Source organism: Gymnogyps californianus, chromosome 4 (assembly GCF_018139145.2).
Source record: "Gymnogyps californianus isolate 813 chromosome 4, ASM1813914v2, whole genome shotgun sequence".
Classification (NCBI taxonomy): Eukaryota; Metazoa; Chordata; class Aves; order Accipitriformes; family Cathartidae; genus Gymnogyps; species Gymnogyps californianus.
In genome coordinates this window covers 21,027,873-21,055,689 of record NC_059474.1, presented here as the reverse complement: position 1 = coordinate 21,055,689, position 27,817 = coordinate 21,027,873, and the positions used below count along the sequence as shown (strand labels likewise).

Genomic DNA, 27,817 nt, shown 5'->3' with positions numbered 1-27,817 from the left:
AAAGGAATTTTTTTTTTTTTTTTTTTTAAACTGGAACCCTGAATGTACTTCTCAAGCCTTAATTTCTCTGTATGCCACAGCTGTTAATCATTTTATTATTGCAAAGCTGGAAAGGGGAAGAATATGGCTGACTTTGTATCTTCTGGCTTACTGCATTGGAAAGACATTGTGTAGGGTCCTTCAGAGTAGGAGTTTTAGAAGCCTGTCCTGCTTAATCTGTTTAAGTGTACAAGATTGTTATTCAGAAGGGAAAGTATATGTAATGCAGCAAACAGATGCATCTGTCTAGGGTCCCACTGTACTCTGCCTACACATGAAACACAAAGGCAGTCCTTACTCCAAAGATGACATAATCCCACAGGAGTGTATTTTCTAGCTTTTCTAAGAAAAAAATAGTTACGTACCTGATATAAATAATCCTCAAATACAAAGTAGTAGTCATCGTTGCTTGCTGTCAGCTTTACATCCTGTAATCAAAAAATACAGCAATTTGAAGCCAAAAGACATCTGTTCAGACTCCTATAGAAGCTAAACTTAACACAGTGGTAGAAGACACTGTTTCACCATTGAATCATGAAAGAGCTGTAGTTAAGCATATACTCCATATTTTTAAATTAAATAATGTTATATTAACTTGATGATTAAAGTATTCAGACTTGAAACTTGAAATGGAAGCAGTTGGACCCCAGTGCTTTCTTCCTCGCAAAACCAGTTATTCCTTCACATGAAGTTACTGTTTCTTTACGACTTAACGGCTCAACTCAAACAAATGTCTTACACAAGAGCCAACACAGGCACAAGGAGAGAATTTACAATAATAAATTCACACTAACTATTCTTATACTCCTTAAAACCAAACCATCTAACATTTCCTTTGTTAAAAAAAACAAGATACTGGTGTGATGACTATATAAATTACTTAATCACTGTTTAGTGAATTACTTACTTTGTAAATCAGGCTGTCCACTAAAAGGTCGTGCTGAATCACATTTGACTTAAGCTGTTCATAATACAAGATATCCTAAAATTAAAAATATTATCATCATCAGTCTGAGACACAACTTTAAAAATTGGCTTTGTTAGTTTAAATATAAATTAACAATTAAAAAAAAAAATCATAAGCATGTATTCAGCTGAAAAACCCAATGCATAATTTATGAAGCATTCTATCATGGTTTATTCTAGTTTAAGCCCTAAGAAATGAGGCAGAAATTTGAGACATTATAAAATGGCCTCCCCTTTAGATAATTAATAAAGTGAGAATGAAGGAATCAGTTCAAATCAAAGATCCGTATCTTCCAACCTTTGGGTCTCTCTACACCTAAAACCTTTTCAATGCTCAAAATAATTATGTTTTTTTTTCTTTGTTACCCTCTATTTTCATGCACCTCTCCACCAGTAGGTTCTGTCATATCTTCTAGCATTAGTGAGTTGCTGCAAATATTTGATGTTAATCTAATATGAATCTCTAAATAGTTTAAATTTGTGAAGAGATGAAATGATAAATGTATAAAAAAAATCTTGAGAAGAATACAAAGAACTCAGACCTTTTTTTAAATTCCAATTACTTCCCGAATGTCTACAGAACATACACAAGGGTGAAACAATGGGGAAGAATCAGAACAAACACTTCTCTGCTTTTGCTTATTCTATCCCTTTCTTCTTAGAAAGAGCTTGCAAAGGAAAAAAAGAATTAAATGTCGCGATATCATCATGTAATTCTTAAATCCTTAAAGACCTCTCTGCCATTACGCCTACAATTGAATAACAGTTTCAGATTGAATAACACAGTTTCAGATCGATTTGGAATAATTTATAAACTAAATCAGCAGTCCCAAAGCTCCTTCCCACTTCACAAAACTATTTTGATTTCAACGTGTCTCTATGGACACCACACAAATACTTGTATTTTCCAAGCTTTACATAATATTTACCGCTAATTTCTTTGCAAAAAGGGTAAGTCTGGAGTAAGGATTTAAAGAACAAATGGGAAGTAAGATGAAATTTTGAGAGGGAGAGAACAGAAAAAAAAAAAAATAAAAGAAGGCTAGGAAACACTGTAACTGTTCTTTGTATTAATCCAAAACTGAGAAGCGGTGCATAGCATACACTTAGAAACTATTAGAATTAATATATTATTAAACTGTTAAGTTGAAATGAGGACAAAAGTTGTATTTATTAAGCACTGATAACTACCACAGGGAAAATATTTACATTTTTCTGAGAAATAAAAAAGGGAGGTATAAACACTACACTATTTCTTTAGGAAGGATCAGACATAAATATTTACTAAATGTAAATTATTTGCAGTATGAATTTAGCATTCTGTTCTTAAAAGCTAGAGAACTACTCTAATATTCAAGTCACAATTTTAAAGCACCAATACTGTAGTCTAATTAAGCATAACTGCCAAATGAATAATGTCTAAAGGTTTTTTTGCCATCTCAAATGACTGTATATGTTAGAACAGAAGGAGCTAATAGAAAAGAAAAACAAAAACCAAAGAACTTCTTTTTCATGCTAAGCAGACTGCACGATTAACTGTTTCTGTTGCACACAGAAGAAATGGTACAATGAAACTCACGTCTGCAAGGGTACTAGATAACGCAACTACTAATCTATTGTAACTTGAGAAAGAGATTCTAATAACCTCGTGGTTTCCTGTTACCATTTCCTAGTTTTTAGTTCTCTAGAACTGCCTTGAACAATTGCTAAAGGCTGTTTGGAAGTGGGAGACGGAAAGTGGTATGAAGGAAGGGAGTAATCTTTTGCTACACACATATAGAGCACACTTTAAATTTATATGCAGAAACAAGTTTTCTTCTTAAAATACTTTCACCTGAGGTCACCACCAAGCCACCCTGGAGGTGGCTCCAAGCCACAAGTTAACGTTATCGCTAGCCCAGTGTTTTGTGCTAACCTTCTCCTTCCTGAATTAGAAAGCCATTCAATTATGTTTTACATTTGCTTACAAGAGTCCATTAATTTTAACAATAACAGGAAAATCTTTGTAAAACCACAATTAAAAAGTAATCACTTAAGTACATGGTCCATTCATCTTAACAGTCAGCATAACTTGGTATTAAGTTTAATTGCTGCTGATTTATTCACACTTAGAATAGACTTAGTGATTTGGTATGCAAGGAATGACTTTACTGAATGTATGAAGAACAGATTTCTGTACAAGAAAAAAATATTCATAAATGATGCTCTACTGTACTGACATGAGTTTAGAGTGCTAGTTTCAGTGCAGTTTTGTTTATGGCATCATACTGAACTATGATTGTTATGTTATTAATTTCTTAAAATGTTTATCAGCTTCCTATGCCTTAATTCAATTGCATTATTAATAGAAATGTAAAGAATCATGTTAATTGCAATTATGCATAAATTACAGTTTATGCCAATATCCAGTGAACAGTATACTCCACAGAAGAAAAACAGAAAACTGCTGAAAGAAATTTAAATTAAATAGGTTTAACCAGAACAGAGGATTTGCTATTTGTTAATCCAGATTGACACATGTATTTAAACCATTTTGTAACATTTCTTTTTGTTTTAGCAAAGCTAAAGCGTAGACACTTCCCATTTCCCACCCTTCAGACTTGTGTACTGATTTCAGAAAACATTCTACTTATTAGAATATAGGGCAAGTACTGTCTGAGTTAGAACAGAGATTTGAATTACTTCACCTTAACCAATAGGATGTACAATTTCTGAAATATATATCCTTCCCAATTTTCCTCCTTAATTTGTTTCAACTAGGGTAAATATTCCAAGCAATTAAAAAGGTGGTAAGAATAAGCAACCTGATGTTTAGGGCACTGTCTTAAAAGAGAGAACAACTGGGCTCAGATTCTTCAGCAGCTCGCAGAAACTGAATGCAAGTTCTTTACAAATCAGTTGAATACTTTTTTCAATATGATTTTAACTGAAAAGGGTCAACAGTTCATCAACTTCCCCCCCCCCCGAATAATAGTTTCTCCTTTGCTTTTACAAAAACCCACTAGGCCAACTTGGTCATTACCCAGAAAAATCAAATACCGTTTGCTGTTGCTGTTACAATTTCAGCATGAACTAAAATCTCAAACACAACTCAAAACTCTACCCTGAAAAAATGAATAGCAAATTTACATTGCAAATATTAGCAGAGTAAAACAATACTTAAATATTTTAACAGTTCAATAATTTAGTAAAAAGACCAGAAGGACAAGCTGTCCACCTGAACTAGAACTCATGAGAAAAAGTTTGGGAAACAAATCAGAAATTATTAAAAAGGGACTTGCAAGGCAAAACCAATCATAATCATTCCAGGAATAAAGGCTTTAACTCATTACTTGTCATTCATTTTCTCTTAAATTGTGATTGTTGTGATGCAAAATGAAGTCTGGGCTTGGGAATCACGCCAGTTTTTCAGCTGCAACTTGACTACAAGAGGATCTCGCCCATGCCTCTTAGTAAGACAAGAGGCTTGTGATTCATGCTGTATTAATAAATTTATTCCTTATATCTGAATCATAAACAAGATTGGTCACAGATTTACTTTCAAGCCACATGACTCTCTTGCTCTGTGATCAGTTTCTCACTTAAACAGTGAGGAATGTTTTTAAGAGCTTCACTCAGGCTTCAAAAAAGATTTAAGTCTTATTTTACTATTTTATTGGCTGCATTTCTTCCTCCAGACGAGACAACGGACTACTGCCAAGTTTCAGGAGTGTCCAAAAATGTGGTATATTTCTTAGCCTAAAATGTTTTCAATTATAAAATCAAAATCTTACCATTTTCATCTCATTCAACCTTTCTTCTCTGTCTGCCGAATCTTAATGTAACCTTGATTTGTAAACCTTTTCCTTTTTAAAAATGTGTTGCACTTTTATATAGACTGTAGCTTTTCTCAAAATTATATATATTTTTTTATACCACAGCTCCAAACATACTCATCTTTCCAAGTTGAAACAAAGTACATTTCAGGATTGCAGTGCACAGCCCTCTTGACCTTACAAAGCCACATACCAAAATTTCCACCCAAAAAACTCACACTGAGAGCACAAGGAAAGGGGAGCTCTGAAAGTAGCTCACAGGCAAGACAGAACAGTATCTTTCAGCAGTACCCAGCAAAGCTAGTTTAAGCAGAATCTGGTGATTCACCTTCTTTGAAATTAAGGTTTGGATTACTCAGCAGCCTTTGTGCAGACACAGTCCACCTGTGGCCTGTCACAAAATCCCTGGCACAGGAACTGCACTCTCACTGCTGAACTGCAGGCAGCTCATGATTCATTTTTAGGTTACCCTTGTCATTTGATTGCACTATCTGTACTTGCCTCTCAAATCTAATACAAGAAATGGGTGGGTGAAGCATAGAACTAGGAATATGAAGAACGACTGACATTGGGGAGTCTAGAAAGGGAGACACTAAGATTTGTGGGAATTGGATGAAGCCTAAAGAATGGTAACCAGCATTAATTAGGTGAGCTGTAGATCTTGGAACAGAAGTACCAGAAACAAGTACAAAACAAAAAACTAAACAGATTACATAAAGAGATAATGGACAAAAGAGCTAAAGAAAGTCCCTACCGGCAAATCCTGGAAGAGGATCCAAAATTTATTCTCCTTTTACCAGAGACTTGTGAAATCTACTTGTAAAGTACATCCTTCTCCAGTCAAAGATGGTGACAGTGCATTACTGCTACTGGCTTCTCTGCTGTTTGAATGGTGCAGTGGGTACCTTCGGCTACTGATCCTAATCTAAATAACCCTACTGATAAGGCATAGTGTCACATCATGCTCCATTATGAACTTACCACCTCACCTATTTATTAAGTTTTTAAACCTAGGAAATTACATTCAGTAAAAGTGTAGTAAAGCAAAGCATTACTAATTTCTGCATGCTGGAATTTTCAGAATTAAGATTGATTTTCAACCCATTAACTTAAAAAAATTAGAGGAAAAAAGCCTGTAAGACAATGAACAATCTTGTTTTTTAAGCACTGCTTGAATACCATGCAGTGAATAAACAACAGGGTAACACACTGAACAGAAGGAAAAAAAAAATTAAACAGATTCTCAGTAAGTGTGTGCCATTCATTTTGTGCAATCAACAAGGCAGACATCCCACAGGAAAAACTGTGATTGTGTGATTCAAGATTATACAATAAAATACATAGACAGAGCAAATTGGACCGTTTGCACAGGCAATATTAACTGTGACACTGTTCAGCTTTTAAATGTTTGACTTTGCAACCTTAAAAATGCTCTTTTAACACAGTTTCTCTAAAATGTACCATTACAAATGAAAACTAATAAACAATTTATTGCCAGGAAATGTGTTTACGCTTTTCTAAATAATCCTCCATATAGAGCTTACAGTTTATCATTTTTACTATTACAATGCTAGATTGCTAGTATCATCCCTTGCTTGGCTGTATATTAGCTGTATACAGAGGCCGAGCTTTACTGAATAAAATTTTCCAAACAACAATATTGGATGCTAACACACACAATGCTGCCCATACCAAACCCTCATAATGATTTACATTAAAAGAAAGGAAATTCATGGTCCTTATGATTTATAGATTCATATAGCTATAAATGTAATAGAGCCTAAACTGCAAATCAGAAATATTACAGCAAGAAATCTCTGCAACCACACAATTCAACTTCAGCAGAGAAACAGTACACAAGAGGTAGAGAAAAGAAGCGTTACATAAACCGATAAAGTCTATAAGAAATACAGCAGATCATAAAACAGCTACATGTATCTGAAAATTGCTTTGCTATGCTTTACAAAAAACAAAGCAGTATATTCAGTATATGCAAGAAGAACGTCTCAGGGTGTTAGCATCACCTAACAGTAAATTGAGTTAATACCCTCACAGTAGAGACTAACCTTTTGAGAATGACTAAAATACTCACACTTCATGCATAGAATAAACACATATTAAAAACAACTATAAACTAGAGTTAACTTTTAAAGGACGTAGCAGTGTGGCTGACATAATAGACAGACATAGCTTGTTCCTCTTTAAAAAAGGTAACTGTTGAAAATTGTCCATGTGAATTTCAGGAAACTGATTTTAGTAAATCTATTTCTGTAACAACTCATGCTTTATATGAACATAAAATGAAATATTTTATCTTTTTTCTGATTATTATCTTTACTTTCAGTCATCAAAACAGAATACCTGGCTTTTTTATACAATTATTTCATTTTCCACATTAAAATAAAAATGCTTTTACAGCATGCAGCATTTAACAGAATATAAACAGATGCAATGTAACCAACAACATTAATTTCACACCTCTAATATTCCTGCTCTCATAAAGACTTCTAAAATTCAAGCTGTCCCGATAATTTAAAATAACTTAAATCTAGTGTTGAGCATCTTAAGATGTATAATATTTCATTATTATTTCAACAGCTCTTTCTTCTACAGAAAATTCAATCTTTTATTTACTAGAAACAAAAGCCTATTTTATTTTTTCAAAAAGGAATAAACTAAGTAATTCTAATACCAGACCAAATAACCTCAACTCGTTAGGTAAGCTGTCAATGAACAAGATTTACATTTGTTTTTAAGAGCAAGATCTTATGATTGTACTATGTAGTTACCAACAAATGCCCCAGTATTACAAGAAAATGGCTACATCCTCAAAGGACATGAGATACTGTAAAATTCTCACATTTATGAGCAAATTTACATGTATCCATGTTACTTTTTATTGCAATAAAAGCCTTGCATCAAAGTATTCACAATTCTGCAAAGATTTAAACAGAGATTTAACTTTTTATGTTATATTAGATCTATTGACTGCAGCATGGCTTCAGATATTACAGAAGATTTCATTGTTGAGGACTTGAGTCAAATATAAGGTACTTTGAAAAACTGCTGCTGTACAAGGGAGTATGAAAACAATCCACATCTTACTAGTTCCTCTTTATGTCTTTTTGATTGTACATATGTAGAGTATATGCAATAATACATAAAGCAATTTACAAGATATGTACATGCGTACGATAACAGGTTCAAATAGCCAGGAAATAGGTATAGCACATCTTCTTTTTATAAAACTTAGCAAAGATAAGAGAGGTTCAGTCTTCTTTCCAGGACTTTTTTCTTGTCCCCTTCTGAAAAAGTCAGCACCATATAGGAAAACTTCAGGAACTAGCCAGATCAATTGAATAGTTTGTTCTACAGTGTTTTGCTCATGTATCTGTTAAAAAATTAGGGAAGAGCCTAAAAGACTTCACCACAGCACGGAGTTTTTTTACAGGCATGTGTATATTTCTCATAAAATGTTTATCGGTTTCTGTGTGTGGCAGGTGCACCTGCCCCGATAAAGGCCGAAACTTCTCAACCGCGGGAAGGAAAGAGTTAAACTAGAAGCCCCGGTTTGGGGTCGAGCCGGCCAGCAACTGCAGTCACGTACACACAGTGCCCCAGGCCACGCGCCCCAGCTACCAGAGCCCGCCAAAAACACCTCAACCAGGGAAACCCCTCGGTTGAGAGAAGTTTCCAGACCACTGACCATATATGACCACGAGCCCCGATCCGACCTAGGGTATAAATGGAGCCCCGCCGGAGGGCACATGGAGCCAGTCCTCCTCGGAGCCGCAGGTCTGCAGCCGGGGACGCCGCCCACGGAAACTCCTGCAGGCTGAGAGCCTGGCCTTGTCGGTGAGTGATTGCGCATTTTGAGTCATCATTCTAAGCTTAGATTTGGTTACAGTTCGTGTAGTACTAGTTCCCAGCTGACATCCTGAACCTGTAACAAGTTGCGTTCGTTGCAGTGTTATGACCTAATATTCCTGTTTCATCCGGCCGTTATATCTCAATACAACATAACATTCCTGTTGAATTTGACCGTTACATATTGATAGCATTAAAGTGACTTTCAAAATACGTTGCTATCCATCTAGAGTTTCTGCGACACTGTGACAACTCAGTAGAGCATTTCTATTTTGGAAAAAGGTCACTAGAAGATATGTGCTTGCACTTTTGTGTTTTCACCTAGTCTTCATATTTTACTCTCACTTTGCTCCTTACCTCTGGCTGATTAGAAATATTGAGAATGAGGGCCCACAGATCAGCTCGGAGTGCTGTTGGACATCCCTGACGAACATATTGTTGAGCTGCAGCACTATCTTGCTCTGCTAAAACTGTAAGAAACAAAGCAGGTAATGAATTGATGTAGTTTAAGACTTCCAAAGTTTATCAAATTATCAAATGCTTTAATTTTTAACTTTACAGACTGGTTTACCATGCTGTAAGCATTAGTTAATGGGAAAATATCTAAAAGGTCTGGTTTCCACAAAGCAATTTTGAAGTAGTTCCCTGGGAAACACGGCAATTGATATTAATAAGCAAGGCTGTCATAAAACAGCACTTAGTATGTATCCTTTTAGTATGGATCTATGACTATATCAAGGCTAGTTGCAGCTAGTAGGCTGGCATCAAGCAGAACAAGCAGCCCTATATAGCCACAAAATACTCCTGTTTAACTATGAGTGGTATCTCAGTTCAAACAGGAGATTGCCACTCATTCTGTTTTTATGTGTCTCCCCTATTTTTACGTTAACTATACGAATATCTTCACAGACAACTGTGGGGCAAGAATTTTCCATTTCAGAGTGTACTGTCATGTTCCTTCATTATTGGTAAACGTACTCTGGAAGATAAAAAACTTTCTTTCTCAAAAGATTTTGTTTGTCCTTCAGATTGACATAAAACAAATACTCTACTGTTGACAGGTGTGCTTAGATGGGTCACTGTTGTGAAGCTTTAGGCTACTCTGTCACAAGGGCCTCATTGGGAGTACTGTACACACCTTAGAGCAGATTATCTCATTCCTTACTTGAAAGACATGCATCTTTAGCTATCCTAAGCTGGTAGAAGTGTTGTTTCCCATCGAGGTTATGTGATTAATTGTACCCTCATACCTGAAATGTCTTTCACAACGGAGAGAGCTGAGAGAATATTTCGGTGAGATTATCTAGACATTAGATCAGTGTTGTACTGCTACTCAGAAGTTTCCAAATCCGTATCCTCTGATTTTTTCTGAAGTCTCTCAGAAACAACTTGCTTTTCTGAATTTCAGTAAATTCGATATTCACAATATTTGCCCTGACATGACTTAGAAGGATGAGCTATGGAATTATAAATCTATTTAACTGATTCCTCTCTCTTTCCCTCTCTTCTTAAATACTGAATAGACCAGTCTGCCAATTTTCTGTTTAACCTGCAGAGCTCTAACACAGATGGTGTGTGATCCTTTTTTCCTAAACGAAGAGGGGAAAAAAGAAAAAACACTCCTACATTCCCCACAACACCTTAGAAAAGACTGTGATTCATCTCAGTGTCCATAACTGTTTACCTTATTGTTTCTTACTGAGACACGAAATATTAAAAATTAGTTTTGCTATATACAGGATGGGTTTTACTAAATACAATAAAGAAAATTCCTCAGACTTGGCAATACATATAATAGCAAAATCAATAACATCAGTGGCAACCAAAAAGTCATAACCGACACCCAACAGAGCATACAGTAGGATTCCCAGTGAATGAACTGAGATTTCAGTTTATGGTCAAAGACTCTTAACTTACATTTTTACAAAATTTTGTATCTTTGCATATAGGAAAAGCTATGACAATCTCTGTAATAGAGGCTGCTCTACACAGACGAGATGAGGAGTAGGAATTACATTGTGGAGTTGAATGACTGGCTCAGGAAGTCTGGATGAGGAATTTATTTGGAAGAACAGGAAAAGAACAGAGAGATGGACAGTACCCTAATGAGTTGCTCTTGAATCAGAAAACAGACGATGAGGGACAGAAAGAGGACCGCAAAAGGAGAAGTAAGAAAGAAAGGTCACTGTTTTGTTACTGCAACAAAAAGAAGGGATGGAGGACTTTTGGGATGGTATCCACTCTATTTTTTTCTTTGATGTTGATAATGTTTAGCAGGAATCACAAGAGACAGTAAGGAGCAGATATTGGTGGATTTCAAACATTCCTTGTATGTTTCTTCTATAAGCAAACTTGAGCTAATAAATTATTTCTTTTATCTTTCCCTTTCTTCTGTAGGTTATTTCTTAACCTACAAAAAAACCCCTGAAACTTCTTCAGAAAAAGCAGTATACAGAGACAAATGAGTGAATTTTCCATAGTGGCTAAGTATTGCAATATTTAGCAAGTTCTGCAATTGCAAATAACCATTAAAAAGACTGTTCTGACGCACAGGCGTAAATCCCATTACACTAATGAGAACCATGTGTGCAGAGACGGGAGTCCAGAGTCTTTTGATTTTAAAATTAAATTCAGTAGTGGTACAACTTAAGTTATCACCAAAAAGTTATGTCTCTATGCTTCCTATTTAATTTTTAATGAAATATCTGTGGAGCTATTTATCTGGTAGCTACTGGTAGACTGCAAATGCTTGCCTTTCTGTCTCTGTCTAAATTACAATGGTATTTACTGACTGTCTCTGTCTAAATTACAATGGTATTACTGACAATGTTTTGAGTTAGTCTGTCTACATTCTTAAAATTCTAAGAGGTACACGTAATTGAGATAGAAATTTACTAAATGCATTCCTAACTACTCACAGTTTATTACAGATAAAAACAGATCCATACCTTTCTGTCCAACACGTACATGTTCATTTTCAAAGAACTCTAGAAAATAAATAGAAAAGAACAGCAAAAAATATATAAAAGATACTCTAGCTAAGTGTTTTATATTTTTACTACACACCATTATGTTCAGCTGATTTTTACTGCTAATGTCACTAAAAATTAACCTGCATCAGCATCAATGTTCTTTTTCAAAAACTAAGAAGAAATAATACTACAGAATTTTTTCTTGTCTGAAGGACACAAATACCAAAGCAGCACTATACTACCTGAACCTAGACTTTCAATTAGTTAAGTTTCAATTTTAAAAGAAAAATCACTTGATACTATAGCGTTTTCCATTTTTATATGGAAAGACCATTTTAAAACCTCTTTCTACAGGAATAAATGCATACATGGAAAACCAACAGAAATTATGCACTATTTAAGCTACTGAATATTAATATATGGATATTTTCTGTAATCTTTTCCTAAAGATAGTTAATTAAAAGATGTTTGTACATATGCCTATCTGTTAGTTGGCTTAACATTTATTGATATTTTCTGTATTTTTGGAGACAGGTAATTTTGTTCTCTAGATCCTGAAGTGTTCAAACACACTGAAATTAACATATTTTCAACTTAAGATGATGATTTTAAATCTTCTCCAAATTTGACCCTTCATATTTGCAATGTTTTCTATTATTAGCTATATTTTACTAGGAAAATCACTACAATCATAGTTACAGAACAAATATGTATGGTTTATTATGGAAAAAATACACAAATTACTTGATAATTGCAAAGTATTCTACTCATTAGTGTTCTATTTAAATGACTGAAGCACAGCATTAGCTAACCAGGAGGCACTTGTGCTGAATCATCAATACCCAGTTGTCCTACATTTAAGCCTAGTTCACTGAAGTCTTCTTTCTGAAAAGAAAGAAAACCAGAAAACAGTAATTAACAATGTTTAATTCTCTAAATCACTAGAGATTGCTTCTGAAAGGCTTAATGCAAATATTTTCTAAAACAAACGTAGTTCTTTTAAATGCATACATATGAAATATGAGCTCAGGTTTTTAAAGAGAAGAATCTCACATTGATTCTTACTCTAGCTTTAGTTATAGGCCCCAGTTTTCATGTCAACTATGAGCTACAGCTGGATGTGAAGTGGTGAATGAAAGATCAGGTTAAGGATCTCCAATTCCCACCTCTTTTCCAACCCAGGTGCAAGTTTTTCTACTAGCATAAAATCCTCAAGAGCCTTATCAGTGAAGCATTAAGAAGAGCTCTCCTATTTTCCAATTACAATACTAGTACCCAAGCATTTCCTTTCATTTACAATCTGACAATAAAGCAATTTAAAATTATTTTGAGAGGAAAATCAGAAGCTAACTGATTGTCAGGTTACTCATCTTGTACAGCATCAAATAAAACTGTAGAATTAAGATAAGCTACATATTTAAAGTTTCTTGTACAGAAAAAAGTGAATAACATGTACAGAAGTATATTTTTGGCACAAATCAAACCTGTGTGGCATAAAATGAAAACTTTCCTACTGGCAGATAATTTACTGTTTATGTTTTATTTTTCATTAAAAATGTCTTTTCATAAAACTTTTTTATGATCTGTGTTTTAACTACATATTTAGATTGATTTTTACTTTCAAAAGGAGAAACTTATCATGATACTAATATTCTTCCTTATTGTTTAGAATCTTATTCATTAGCAAGGCAAAATAATTCTTACAGAAACCTCTTGTAAGAAAAAATATACTTACCAATTCTGGAATATCTTTAACTTTTAGAGGAACCTGAATTAGCCCCAGATGATTTCTGAAACTAGTCTGTTCTCCATTTTCATAATTTGGGTTTCGAAGGTTCATCAGTACCTTAAAAATGGTAGCTCTGTCATTCCTTGCGTATATTCAGAAATTTACATTCAGAACTCTTCTTAACATCATCAGTATTCCAAACAGTATGTTCAGCATAAAATAATTTCCTGCAACTATCATATATATAGGCCCAAATTATATCTCAACTTTTTCAAAATCAAAAAGGAGCCAAATTTTTAAAGAAGCAAACATATTCTACTTTGAAAAGTAAGCTCAAATTATGAAATAAAAAAGCAGAAATAATTTTTTATATAGGGGATTAAGTGCTGGCTACACAGTAGTGTCTTGACTAAAATTCACTTCCTCATCAAAGGTATTTGAATGCCCAGAGTATATTTCTGATGGCTACAATATCCAGGATATTCTTCAGCATTACTTTTTTCTGAAAGAATTTTTATCCATATTCTTACATTGGCAACCTTACGTAGCTTTCAATCAAAGTGCTACATAATTTGCTACTAAAATAATTTCTCACTAAATAAGAATACACCAAAATATCTTCTTTCATTTAAGGAAAAAGAATAAATTACAGAATTGAAAACCTAAAGTAAGAATAAAATTTAAGGGACAAAGAATCATAATGTTAAGATAAGTAACTGTGATCTATAAAGGAATTTACAGTCTCTTACATACTGTTATTCCATGGGTATAGATTTTGATATTATAATGTTGAGCTGGCAAAGATTCTTTCTAAGATGAGTTTCCAGCTCTTAGGAAATTCTTCCACAACATCCTACCTCTACAATTCTCAGTATTGTAAGTATTCTAATACCATATAACCTCACTGTCAGACTTGTAAATTAAAAGATTAATGTAAGAAACTGCAAACTCTTGGAAGAAAGCAGTATGAAAGAAAAAGAGTGTGACCATGAGGGTCACTGGATAAGGCTAAAATGAAGATGGATTTGTTTACAGATTCAAGATTAAATATACAACTTGGTTGTTAGTACAGTGATGGAAAACAGAATAAATTAAAAATTTCCAATATTATTATCGCTAACTGAACAAGAGGAGCTCTTTAGAAATGTAACAAAATGGGTAGAAAGTTTATTGTTGCATTCAGAAATGCATTCACAATTTATAACCATGAAACAGTTTACACTTGTCAGAAATACTATAAATCTCCTCTACCACTACAAAAGACATTCCACTAAACTTGCACTGAATCACATCGAAATATTACTACATTAATTCTGACTGATAATTCAGTGTTAGATTTCTAAGTTTTATTCTGTAAATTAGGAGGCCATCTTAACTCTGTGACTCTACACTTGTCATGCTCTAGATGATTTGTTTCCTGTGTAACTCACAGGAGATACAGATACTGATTTTTTAAATTTTATTTTCAATCACATTTTAATCCAAAATCTACTATGTCACCATTAAGTTCACTGTCATCAACGATGTTTATCGTCCATTGTCCATGCCTATTCTAGGAATAGCTAGTAAAGCAAGTTCTGTTTTACTAAGATGTTCTATGCTTGAACCATAAAAAAAGATGAGTAATACTGTCATTTCTGACTTTAAAGATTCAGCAGTCACCTTTTTTTTTAATGGTTTGGTTTGATTACAGACAAAAGCCTCCGAATTCCACACAGTTCTGTTTCATGTTTGATTTTTCACAACCTTCATAGATGACCTAAAATTTCAACTGCATACAGGTCTACCATCTACGACCAAACAGTCTATCAGCTTCACATATTGCAATTTATCAGCTTAACGTATTGCAATTTAAAATGTAAAATGATTTATGAAATCAGTTGGAGAATTGCCCTCAGAGGAAAAACGTTAGTTCCAAACTGTTCTTTGGAGAAAGAGAAGTTTAACACAAGTACAATTTGAGACTGCAGTTAAAAGAACAGACAACAGCATTTTGTTTTGTAAACAAAACATGGAGTAGTAAAAAACATGTCAGATTTCACTTGCTATAAAGGACAAATTGTTTGAAATACACTTGACAATTATTTTTCCCACTTCACATAAAAGACTATAATGGATGCAAGTCAATGGCTGAGTCATTGTTTCATAAATGCTTACCTCAAGAAAATCTTTAGGTGCATAAACAGGCCGGAAGAGACTTAGATCTGAAATAAGATTTCAGTGATGCTATGTTTAAACCAAGAGATGAAAAAAACATGCGATTTTCTCATACCTGTAACACAATCTAGCAATTTCAATAACATATTAGAGCAAAGATTAAAATAACATTATCACAGATTCATGACTACAACAACCACATATTCTCCAAGATTATGCTACTGTTAGTGCCTTAGTTTTGCAAACCCCAAGTAAGTAAACAGTAATTACAGGAAGTTTTTACTTACTCCACGTCAGTCTTTAGATTGAACCATTCTTAGACATGGGAGAGAGATGATATTCAAAAGAGGGTTTTTTTTTTTTAAACAGCATAGATTGTTGAATTAAACGTACTGCTGTCAAATAAAAAATAGGGACCAGTCATAAACAATCCATTAAAAGTATTTGCCATCGCAGAGGTGGTACTGCAATACAAACTAGTACCTTTGCAAAATCATTTCTTTTAAGGAACTTGGATATGAACTAACAAGGCAGTTACCCTTGCTCTCCCAAAGGATAATATGACTGACTATTCTGTGCAAGTGTTATTTTTATCTTTTGTTAATAAAACGGCTGAGCTTAATTACGTTGTGGAAGGTGGCAAAGCTGAGCTACATGAGCATGCGGACCACACCCAAACAAGACATAAACAGCACATGGCAATAATGGGATAAGATTGTGAGGCTATAATAGCACAGGAACGTATATAAATTATAGAGGCTGTTAACATGTTTTGGAGAGCTTTAAGGACTTTGTTTAGCTGCTTAAAAGCAGTCTTCATTATAAAGCAGAACTCAGAGTTTGCTTAATGCTTTTGCTTAACGTTGACCTATTCTCTGACTGGAGGAATAAGAAGATTCAGAAAGCCCTAGAGCCAGTTTGAGCCAGGAAAAGGAGACATAGTCACAACTAGCCTAAAAAACAGGAAAGAGAAAGAACCCACCTAGAGATGAGAAAAAGGACCCAATGAGAGAGAAGACGACCCCAGACCCGAATATTACTATTGGACCAGACTATGGTCTGAGGGGCAGGAACTTAGATTGTAAGGGTATAATTGCCCAGGGATGTCAGCGTTTGGGGTCCCTCTCTGGAGGCAACCAGCTCGAGCTGTCTAAATTTGTGCACCACAGACAGAATAAATTACGCTTTTTATTTTGAAGCCCTTGATTAGAGATTCTGCTTTGGGGAACCTAGGGTCAAGCCTGAAGGAAGAAGCAGCACTCGAGGGTGAGTGTGTGTGTGTGAGGAGTCGAAAGGGGCACCCGTCGACTCACTGGAGTCGCCTGCTGCAAAGGGACTCCGGTCCTAGCAGTTAAATGTCTCGGGTGGCGTGTGTGCGACTTCTTGATTGGTGTGTGAATGCTCGGGCAGTGGCTTCTCCCTTAACAATTATTCATAGTTCTGAACATTTTCTCCTATTAGTCTGAGCTTAAACTAAGAGGAGCTGTGCCCTACCTGTATAAATCTCTAAGCACTGGAATGAGCAGTATTTTACCATAACCTCTCGGTGATGATTCCAAGTTAATACAATAACTTGAAACAAAGTAACAATGAAATGAATATTTATTTATGCATAATGACACATTACCAATGAGAAAAGAGATTGAAATCAGTTTACCTTGAAGTGATTACATTAATCTTTGACTGATACATAAGATGTATATGCTATTTTTTGATGTACAAAAATTTAATGCACATAAATTTAGTTGACCTTACCTGGCTCATCAGTTCCCATTTCATTCCATTTATTAAGCAGTTCTTTCTGTTCATTTACAGGCCTCTGAAACGTACAGGAAAGTAACTCTTCTATTTTTAACAGAATGAGTAAAAACATGCCTATTTCAAATACATTAATTTATGTAACACTTTAAAAAATAGATTTCACTAGCAATACAAACTTACTTTGCTTACAAATTATCCCCAGCCTGAAGGTATATTCTACTGTAGAAAGTCCAAGTTCCAGTTCAAGGAAAAAAGGAGCCCATTAAATAGTTCATGCGTTTACTAACGAATTTTAGGCTACTTAGTAGTCAGTTTCATATTACTGAAGATTTACTGCTCATTCCATAGAGCTGTTGGACTTTGTCATCAAATTCATGTCCCTGGCACAGTCATGAAAAGCAAACACAGCTGCATCCTTTATCTCATATCATAAGCCATAGAGGTTCTGCTACCCATCATAGATACACAACAGGAGAAAGATAAAGAACAAAACATTCTAACATTATTCCCCAATTCCATGATCTTGAAAATTAAAGCCTCTAAATTAAAAAAACAACACAGAGCAGAATGACAAAATTAGCAGTGTACCAGTATCTCTCTCTCCTGAAGTGCCAGTTCAATTATTGCTTTCTCCAGCACACAAAGTATATCTACATTGTGTACAGACTATGCAGCTAGAAGTTATACAGCTGAGTCTGCACACACAAAAATGCTCTATTAAGAGCAATGAACATAGCAATTAGCTTTCCAACATGCTGCTCCCTGAAGAGGGTAATTAATTACTGCAACAGCAAAAAGGAAGACCTACCTATAGACTTCATCTTCTCCCAAGTTGAGCTGATGCATACATTGCCACTATCCCTGAAAATTATTCTATATTACAATTATTTGGATACCAGCCTTGCAGCTCTTGATAACCATGTGTAAAATGAACATCACATTACATATGTACAACACGAGGCTTAACTTCCAAAAAATGTCAGTTTGGCAACAGGAAGTTAATAATACATTACCTTCTGCGCCAGTGGGATACTGAGTTCTGTGCACATGCTGTTCAGACTTTTTAGAATTCGCTTCTCCCAGCTTCCCTAAAACACACACAAAAATTAACTTATACGGAATTTCTTTCTCCTCCAATTGCATTTATCATGTAATAACAAGCAGCTTTTTAAAGTCATATATAAGAAAGGATAGCAAGAGTCACTGACTGACATCTGCGAAAACGTTAAGGGAATATTTACATGCTTGTTTAAATGGAAACAACAGAGCAAACAGATTCCATCATTTCCACCACAATAAAGAACCAGAAAAATGAGTTGTTCACATTTCAGATCTCCAAAAAGCATATATTTCACAATTACTGATTTTTGACATATGCCTAATGATCAAGCTTCCTTATATATCAACATTTTTCAAATTATTATAAGCAGGGCAATCAACTGTGTACAGAGAATGCCTTCTCCACTTTGTGACCTGAAGAGAGTGCAAGTCTTTCTCCACAAAAGGTATCTTAGATGGTCTCAGAAGTTCAAGAAGTTAGAAATTTGGTATTCTGTAATGCTCAAAAAAATAGTTCTTCTAAAATAATGCTCGGGAAATAGTTCTCTAATCAAAGAGAAAACTAGAAGTAGACAATACCTCAGTAGCAAGTGGACAGCTTAAAGAGCAATCAGATTCTTCCGACTACTGCATTAGACTTCAAACTTACCATATGGTGCCTAATCCATGGATAATTCCTCTGAAGTTAATGCCAGCTAGTATTGACTTCCTTGTCAACTGACACAGGATTTTGCTTCCGTGATTACAGCAGCACTGGTGGGTTTTATATTTAATTTAGTTTTCTGTGGATAATGAGTCAGGCCTCAATCAAATGAATTCAAAGGCTCCTCTTAATGTCATTTAGCTCTATTTATTATTTGTAATTTGCTCTAGACACAAGTTCTACAACAGTTAGTTAGTCTAACCACATGTTCCTCAAACTTAAAGTTCTGTACAAAAGAGGCTGCAGTTCATTAGACAGGAAGCAAATGAAGGGAAGGGCAGATGTTCAAATGTTCTGTTAAAAAAATAAAAAATGTATCTTGTCTATAATTGTTTCTTTTTAGCTTCCATTTACAAGATCCTCTCATAACTTTTCCATCAAATGAAATAGCTATCTTTCACCAGAAATTTCTTCTCACAATCAAGTCATCCCTTCACCTTCTCTTGCATAAAGAAAACAGATCTGAGTTTTGACTGTAAGGAATGTTTTCCAAACTGCAGTATTTTTTATAATATTCTGTACAATATTTTTATTTAACTGTATTATCGTATTCAAATGCCTTCCAAATGCTGCAGTTACACAATACCATGCCACAAACTGGTTATTCTCTCGTGGAGGGGTGGTGTAGAGCATTTACAGTACCCTGTTTTGCTGAGAAGTGTGGTTTTGTTGCTGGAAGAAATGAGAAGCGAGAGAGCACGAAGACTACTAAGCCATATAGGATAAGAAAGTGAAAACAAAGAGAGAATACAGAGGTGTTAATAGCAGTTTAAAAAACAAAGTGAAATCATCAAGATCAAAATTAAGGGGGGGGGGGGGGGGGACGGGACGGACACGAGATGACAAAAGAACACGGATATGCTCCAAGATATAAAAGCTACAAAAGAAGCACAGAGGAGGCAGATGGCAGCTTTGCAAGACCAAGAACCAGCTCGTTCCAAGGAGCAACGGAGGTCGATACTCTTGGTGTGACTGACAATTGCCAGACCAGACATTAAGCCGCTTACTACGTTGGGGATACAACATGTCAGTAATAAATCACTTCTGGATACTCATAAACTGTGCCATAATTCAGTCTTCAAGACTCTGCCCAGTAAAAGATGTTCAAATAAAAGCAACCAAGTCAAAACAAAAGTGAGGGTTACACAGCCTCTCCAAGCAAGATGCCCTCTCATCTCCCCAGCACACCGGAGTTACCTGCAGTGAGCAGAAACAAAATGCAGTGTCCTCAACTGAAATAAAAGCCAGAGGCAGAGTTCATAAAGTCCCTTCATTGATGGGAACAATAAATTTTCCAAGACGATCCCTCTAATTTTATGAAGAAATTTAACACTAAGAAAACACATTGCTGGGATTGCTATGGTTACAGTGATAACCTTCAGTAAAATAGCTGAGACTGAGGAAGGCAGTACTGCAATTTGCAAACAATTTCAAACATGTCTATTACAAATCAGATTTATCTTATCCTGCAGCAAAGTCATTTATAAACTTTCACTGCAGTTAAATGAAACTGGGTGGACAACAAATAAACTAAACAGAAATATGTCACAACTGCATAAACTAGCCAGGATTAGTTACAATTTTTTCCACAGTAATGAATCCTAAAATTCTTTCTTCTAGAAGACTAGACAGAAATGTGATTCTTTCAGAGTGTACCTAATAAGGCCTACTCTGCGGGTAGAATTCAAGGTGTTTGGACACATTTCATTTGGTACATTTTCTCTAATCAAAACCTGTACATTTCAAAAAGAAGAGAAATATAGAAACTATGTTGGTACTGCTCTCGTTCTGATGCTCATGAACTTTTCATTTGGCCTGATAAGAGGCATAACTTAATTTAGGATGCAAGAAACCAAATCAATACATGATCTAAAAGAGATCTGAATATCCCCTACTCCAACTTCTGTAACAAGAAACAGAAATTCTTCTAGGAATAATAAAAATGTTATCAAATTTCTTTTGACTTCAATACTTCCAAAGAAAACAACATTTTTCTTTATCAACTATTCAAGCACTCAAGTCTATTTTCTCAAAGAGATTTAGAACCTAGGAAAGGTGAACTGACTACTGAAGGAAGATGTTTTAAGCAGATCTTCAGCAGTCACAGCATTAGAACATATAGTATTGTCATTTTCATTTTTTCAGAGTCCACCAGTCTGTTTCAAGAAAGAAAATTAATAATTTAGCTGTTTGTTGTCCTTTAGGGATTATTTAACTCTTCTGGGAGAAATTAGGATACGGATAGGAACATCTCTATTATACTTTAGAAAATTCCTAGTACCTACGCTGCTATTACAACCAACTGTAATGTCACTCATATTTTAAATAGGACTGGGGAGTGCTCTAGCTCGTAACTATAAACCTACAGGTCAGAATGCTTTTTTGATTGTGTGTCTGTATAGCATGTACAACATGGGGAATCTGGTCTTAGCTAGCCAAAAAACCTACCAGAATATCAATAGCAAATATAGCAATGTACTTCAAGGTAATTTTCTAATCAAGTCTGTTGTTTATGTATTGACTTTCTTCAAAATGCAAGATCTGAAAATGAGCAAAGAGGAACACAGGAAAATTTAAGTACTGGGAGGAAACGATTTGCTTTAGCAAAGCTCCACTTCAGTAAGGTCTTTGCAGATTTGGCTAGAAGCATGGAGGTAAAGACTCTAATGAAACAAGGGACAAACAGGTTAAAACACAGACAATTACAGTCTTCTGTCTTCCTGGAACTCTGAAGTGCAGTCCACCAGCGAACAATTTATCTTTTCAAGGTCCCTGTATTTTTAGATAATGAGCTGATGCTATTCAAGTAGAACACACTGAATTACCCTTAAGATTTCCTGAAGTAGTACTTCAGAATTCTCATTTTCGTGAACGCACTCCAGTACCCTAGTTTTAATAACTGCCCTACCTTCAGGAATGTATACTGTATTGCAAAAGATCACCCAGAGTTATGTTTGCACAAATTTCAGATAAACCTATCATTTTTTTCATTGGAGACAAATTTAGAAGTAACAGAACAAAATTTTAAGGAAGATCAAGCAAAAATAAGTATTATTAACTCAACATGGGTTCTCCAGAGCCAGCAGTCTCTCAGCTTCCTTTGAAGATAGCTAGTTAACATTGCTTCACTCTGGAAAGCAGGAACTTTTCCCACTCCAATTGTGGAAAGCAGCTGCTGGAGCCAAGCAGACCTAGTCCAACACAGAACTGGCTTCTCCTTTCCTGTTTTCTTGCTCCTCATTCTTTGTAACTGGATGCTGGGGCATCATATTTTATCCACCTATCTCCTCCTTAAGTTTACTTGTTTAACATTTCTCTCAAAACCCTGAAACAAGCAGCTCCTAGCTTACATATAAAACCAGAAAAAAGGACCTGTATGAATTAAAACATAGCAGTGCAAATTTATGAATTATATATTATGGGACTATCATGATAAGAGTTCCTGTTGAGATATATAGTGTTTGGCTTGTTGTGAACTTTGTAAAATCTACATATGACAATTAAAAGACAGCTTCATGGGAGGTATCAGACTGTGGAAACACTTCCTAACATTTCTTTGGAATCAGCTTCTTATGCTTCTCTTTAGCTGCTTTTGTTCCTATTTTTATGTTGTCCGTTTCATTTCTTCATTGCTGTTTGCAGCAGTTGTCCTAAATCTAGTAAAGGCTTTCCCAGTGAACTCTGGAAGCAAAACAAACAGTTGAAGAGGTCTTCAATCATTTCACCTCATCAAAACGTAGATATGAAAATAGTCAATACAGCAGTTTAATGATTCAGGAATGTTTCAACTCACACCAGCCTCTGCTGGGCAGGCAAAGCAAATTAGCAAAGTTCACATTTTTAATCCTAGAACCTAGTGCTAACATTTTGTCTGCATTAAGATGCCTAAGTTTTAAGTAATAATTCTGCTGTTTAACAAGGTGGGAAGAGGTGAGCTATCTCCCCAAAACTGTAACCAGACCAAATAGCTCAGAAAACACCAGAGATGTGAAATAACCTGATGTTTTAAAGAAAGGTTCTAAATATTGTATCTGACATTTTTCAGGAAACAAACAAAAAAGACCTAATATTTCTCTGTCTAGGAAAGACCTAAACAATGACAGACTAAAGCAGCTGTACTCAGTGATCTATCTCAACCCAATCACAGGAACAGCTCTCCAGCAGACACAATTAGAAAATATACAGTATGTCACATTAATATTCAAAGATATGTAAATATTAATGGCAGTGCTTTTTCTACACTAGACAATACCACAACTACATGAATGATTTACAGCATTACTACTCATTGCCATTAATGGTCTATCCTTTCCTAGAAAGCTGTTTTTCTTTTGAGGTAGTGAACAGAATACCGTACAAAAACTTCAGTCTACTACCTAAGAGTGAGAAAACAGAACCAATTTGTGGAGAAAAAGGCTTAATTATGAACATTTTAATATCTACTCTAGAAAAATACTAATATAGTTTTAATTACTGATTCAAAGTCATTCCAATAACTGGTATCAAAGTAAGATGGTTTTCAGACACTATTACCCTTCTTTCCAGAATTCTGAAGTAGAGCAAAATTAAGATAGAAAAGGATAAAGAAAACGTCAATGAGCTCATAACAATGGAAACAGCACCTTAAGCAGTGTCTGTGCATAATAAAAATCAAATATCATGTATATGGAAAACATTTTTCTACTAGGGCAAATTTCATTGATAGCTTCAAAATATTCTTTTCCAACTGTTGTGATGCTAAAAGACAAATAAGGTGAAAAAAAAATCTACCTACAAATAAAACAAAAGCAGTCTTCTGCCTTCAAAACATTAATTAGATTTTCGATACCTAATGGAAGTAAATTGGTAAGTTTCCACTATTAGCTCACTCCCAAAAGGTATTAGCAACCTGTATATTTGCATTTTAGCTATTTCCAAATATTTTAAACAAACAACCAAAATCATGGAAACATTGACTTTGTAAGCTTTTTACATTGTTTATTGCTCTTTATTCAAAAAGCGTAACAAAATAAAACCTAGTTGTGATTCAACTGATCTGATCATGATTGTTTTCTTACAGACCTATTACCTACAGCGATAAATGTGTGTGCATCTTGAAAATCAAACACTCACACGTACCTCAGTGGTTTTAGAAAATACAATGTTAATTACCTAACTGTGTATTTATTACTATTTCACAACTATCACCATTTATCAATATTTCTCTATGAAAAGGATTCATACGTCTTTACTGAAGAGCTGTATTTCAACAAAGGATTTGAAAGAGGATCTACTGGTTTTGGCTGGGATGGAGTTAATTTTCTTCACAATAGCTGGTATGGTGCTGTGTTTTGGATTTGTGACCAAAACGGTGTTGGTAACACACCAATGTTTTAGCTATTGCTGAAAGGTGCGTACATAGCTGCAAGGCCTTTTCTGTTTCTCATGCTTCCTCACCAGTGAGTAGGCTGGGGGTGCACAAGAAGTTGGGAGGGGACACAGCTGGGACAGCTGACCCCAACTGAGCAAAGGGATATTCCAGACCATATGACATCATGCTCTGAACAAAAAAGCTGGGAGAAAGGAGGAGGAAGGGGGGACATTTGGAGTTACAGTGTTACTGTACTGCCCAAGTAACTGTCATGCGTGATGGAGCCCTGCTTTCCTGGAGACGGCTGAACACCTGCCTGCCGATGGGAAGTAGTAAATGAATTCCTATTTTGCTTTGCTGGCATGCGTAGCTTTTGCTTTACCTATTAAACTGTCTTTATCTGTCTTTATCACAAGTTTTCTCACTTTTGCCCTTCCAGTTCTCTCCCCCATTCCGCTGGGGTGGAGTGAGCGAACGGCTGAGCTGCCTACCGGGGTTAACCCACCCCAGAGGATATGGATGCATAATAGTCTTTGAAATAGGGCTATGAAATTTTGAAACGAGTAAAGATAGGATTTCTCCTACTCATTCCTAAACTATTAGAAAAACAGTTCTTTTCACATAGAGCTAAAAACATTGGTTACTGTAAGTATTGTATACACTTTTATAAAATAATAACCAATGAAACTGGTTTAGAGAAACATACACATAGATACACTTCTGTGGTTTTCACATTAGTAAACTGATAACAGCAATCATTTTCAGGCAGTAAATTGTGGCATTACATTTCACACCACAGAAGAAAAATCATTTAATACAATCTTCGTCCCCAAATGCTAAAGACTGAAATCCAGGACAGCAAGATAAGACTTACTGGAATAAGCAACAATACGACTGAAAAAGTTAACACAATTTGTTGAATACTTTGTAAAAGAATACTGCCATATATTTCCAAGCATGGCTGAGTTAAATACAATTTTATCCTTACCTCAGATATTTTGGTTAGATCATATTCTTGAAGCTTTTTTTTTTTTTTACATTTTTATGTGGATTTTAAAAATTTATTTCAAATGGCATATATTGGTGAAAAAATAAAACCAACAAAGCAAAAATTTTTTTTCCTGACACCAAAAATCCTCATTTAACCTTTTATAGACGAGTTTCTCTATTCTCTTTCAATATGCCTTAAGTTCCTTAGCTGTATACTTTTCATCTTCCTTTCACATTTCTACGTACTAAATATATCTGTTCTTTCTGAAGATCTCGCTGTCTCTGCAGCCTGTTGTCTTTCATTGCAAAACTGCCTGCCTGTGTCTCTTCAAAACAATATTGTTGTAACCCTAAGTGAAATGACCTATAGCTACGCTTTTTCTTCTTCCCAACAAAATCAAATTCTCCTCCTTGACATATTTCACATTGTCTCTATTCTACAATATTCACTTACCTGCCACTATATCCTACTTCTTTCATGGCTGGAGAATTACTTGAGCATTTCTTGTATGTATGTAAAATGTCACATATACAACATTATTAACAACTTCAATGCAATTGCAAATTTGTGGTTTTCCTAAGGTACAAAACCTAGAAATTGTACAATAACGTTATACAGAGTAAATCTCAAATAGTCTAATCAAAGATCTGATATGAACGGTAAAATTTATAATAACCAACCTGTGCTTTCCTCATATAAGCTAACGGTTCTTTCATATGCTCAGGCGGTGCTGCAGGATGACAGGGCGAAGGAAACCTTAAAGATAGTGTATTTTAAATATTCAGATTTTTATTCTGCTTAATTAATCCTGTATTTGTAAACCTAAACATAACTTCTTTCATGAGACCACTAGTAAAACCACTGTGTATGTTAAGCAAAACTAAAAATAAACATTATTTTTAGGTTTTTTTCCCTCATCCTTTCCTATGGACGCAAACAATACAAAGATATGTAAGTATTAATAACATTTCAACATGAGTTCTTCTTACATTAGAAACAATACTTCCTCCTAATTTCACATATTTGTAAAATAAAATCAAATAATTCTATGAACAAATCAGGTATTTTAAAAGTGTATCCTTCACATCATGTCATCTTTATGACTCCCTGGAACTTTTACCATCCAGGATATTATATTTTTTCAAGAGATAATATATTTTTTGGAGGATTTCCTTTTAAAAATCAATAGTGAACATGTACATGTCCAAAGCAATTAGAATTTTGTGGCGTTGACCTAAGCAAAGTTGAATATCCATTCATAAACTGCATTATGCCAAAATATAAAAGCTGGAACAAAAACAAAACAAAACACTAATTTATATTCCAGTAGTGGAGATTATTTCCAATGAGTGATTGCCAAACATTTTATCCAGCTTAATTTTAACTGTCTCAAATGTCTTTCAGGAAACAAAATTTACACAAAGCTTCTCTTATAGTTAGCCTGAATTTTCAGTTGTTTAAATGTATTCAATCAGTTCCTATCATATGATTTTGGGAAACCCTCCCCAAATTTCTTCCCATTCTTAACTGATAAGGTCATTCTTGTACTTGCCGCTAATTTGTTCTGGAAAACTCTGTGCCCATGTGTAAAAGGTAATCAATACTAACAGATTTCAGCATTGCTGTTTCTTGGCTTTTCCACAATGCTCATGAAATCATGGTATTCTTAGTTAATTTCAGTTTTCCAGGGCTGATTTTGTTATTGTTTGCAGCTTATTTTGGTGAACTCAAAGAAAGCATTAGTCCAAAAGACAGGTAAATATTTTTCCCTTGAAAGATACGATGAAGATGAATCCTTACTAACAGATACATTTATAAGTATTTTGCTGAATCGAGTCCCTCGTACTACTAAGACACATTGTTCAAAACTGGTAACTCTAATAAGCTTATCTAAATTACCACAAATAGATTTGCATACACAATTCTTATTAGGTAGTTGCATTTAGGGCTATATCTGTTATTAAATTCACCTCTCCACCAGAACGTAAAGGCAATTTATGCTTCTCAGACGTCTAATCCAAAGTGCGCTGAACAATAATAAAAAGGGAATTTCACAAATTTCAGTGTGTTTATGACCATATCCTAAGCATGATAAGCACTGATCTGGTAAGTCTAGAGATCTAATACCTTAGTTTAAAGATTTTTTTAAATAATTAATACAACAAATATGTGCAATGCTGACACAAACATCTGAAAATTACTAAATTTCATTTACAATAACTACCTGAACTACACAAGAATTATATTATGATTGTTGGTACCTTTGGAAGTAAAACAACAAAGAAATTATTAAAGTAACTACAAAATTTGGTGGTATTTGTTTCACTCATTCTTTAAAATGTACTTGAGTCCAGTATTTTCACTAGGATGAAAAAGAAATAATGGCACTTTAAAAACAGAAATAAAGC

General features: G+C 34.8%; 1 protein-coding gene across 2 annotated transcripts in view; it reads right to left on the bottom strand.

The window, feature by feature from the left end:
• The window catches only part of TBC1D19 (TBC1 domain family member 19), a 53,744-nt gene that overhangs the window by 14,898 nt on the left and 11,029 nt on the right, over positions 1–27,817 (bottom strand). The window contains exons 4-13 of one of the 2 annotated variants that reach the window (XM_050896433.1): positions 26,090–26,165; positions 18,320–18,394; positions 17,301–17,364; positions 15,546–15,592; positions 13,395–13,505; positions 12,472–12,544; positions 11,636–11,674; positions 9,045–9,157; positions 947–1,021; positions 405–467 (exon numbers count right to left, since the gene is read on the bottom strand). In XM_050896433.1, the coding sequence (XP_050752390.1) occupies positions 405–467; positions 947–1,021; positions 9,045–9,157; positions 11,636–11,674; positions 12,472–12,544; positions 13,395–13,505; positions 15,546–15,592; positions 17,301–17,364; positions 18,320–18,394; positions 26,090–26,165 (736 nt within the window). The remainder of the gene's footprint in view (positions 1–404; positions 468–946; positions 1,022–9,044; positions 9,158–11,635; positions 11,675–12,471; positions 12,545–13,394; positions 13,506–15,545; positions 15,593–17,300; positions 17,365–18,319; positions 18,395–26,089; positions 26,166–27,817) is intronic. The other variant, XM_050896434.1, reaches the window with a different exon arrangement.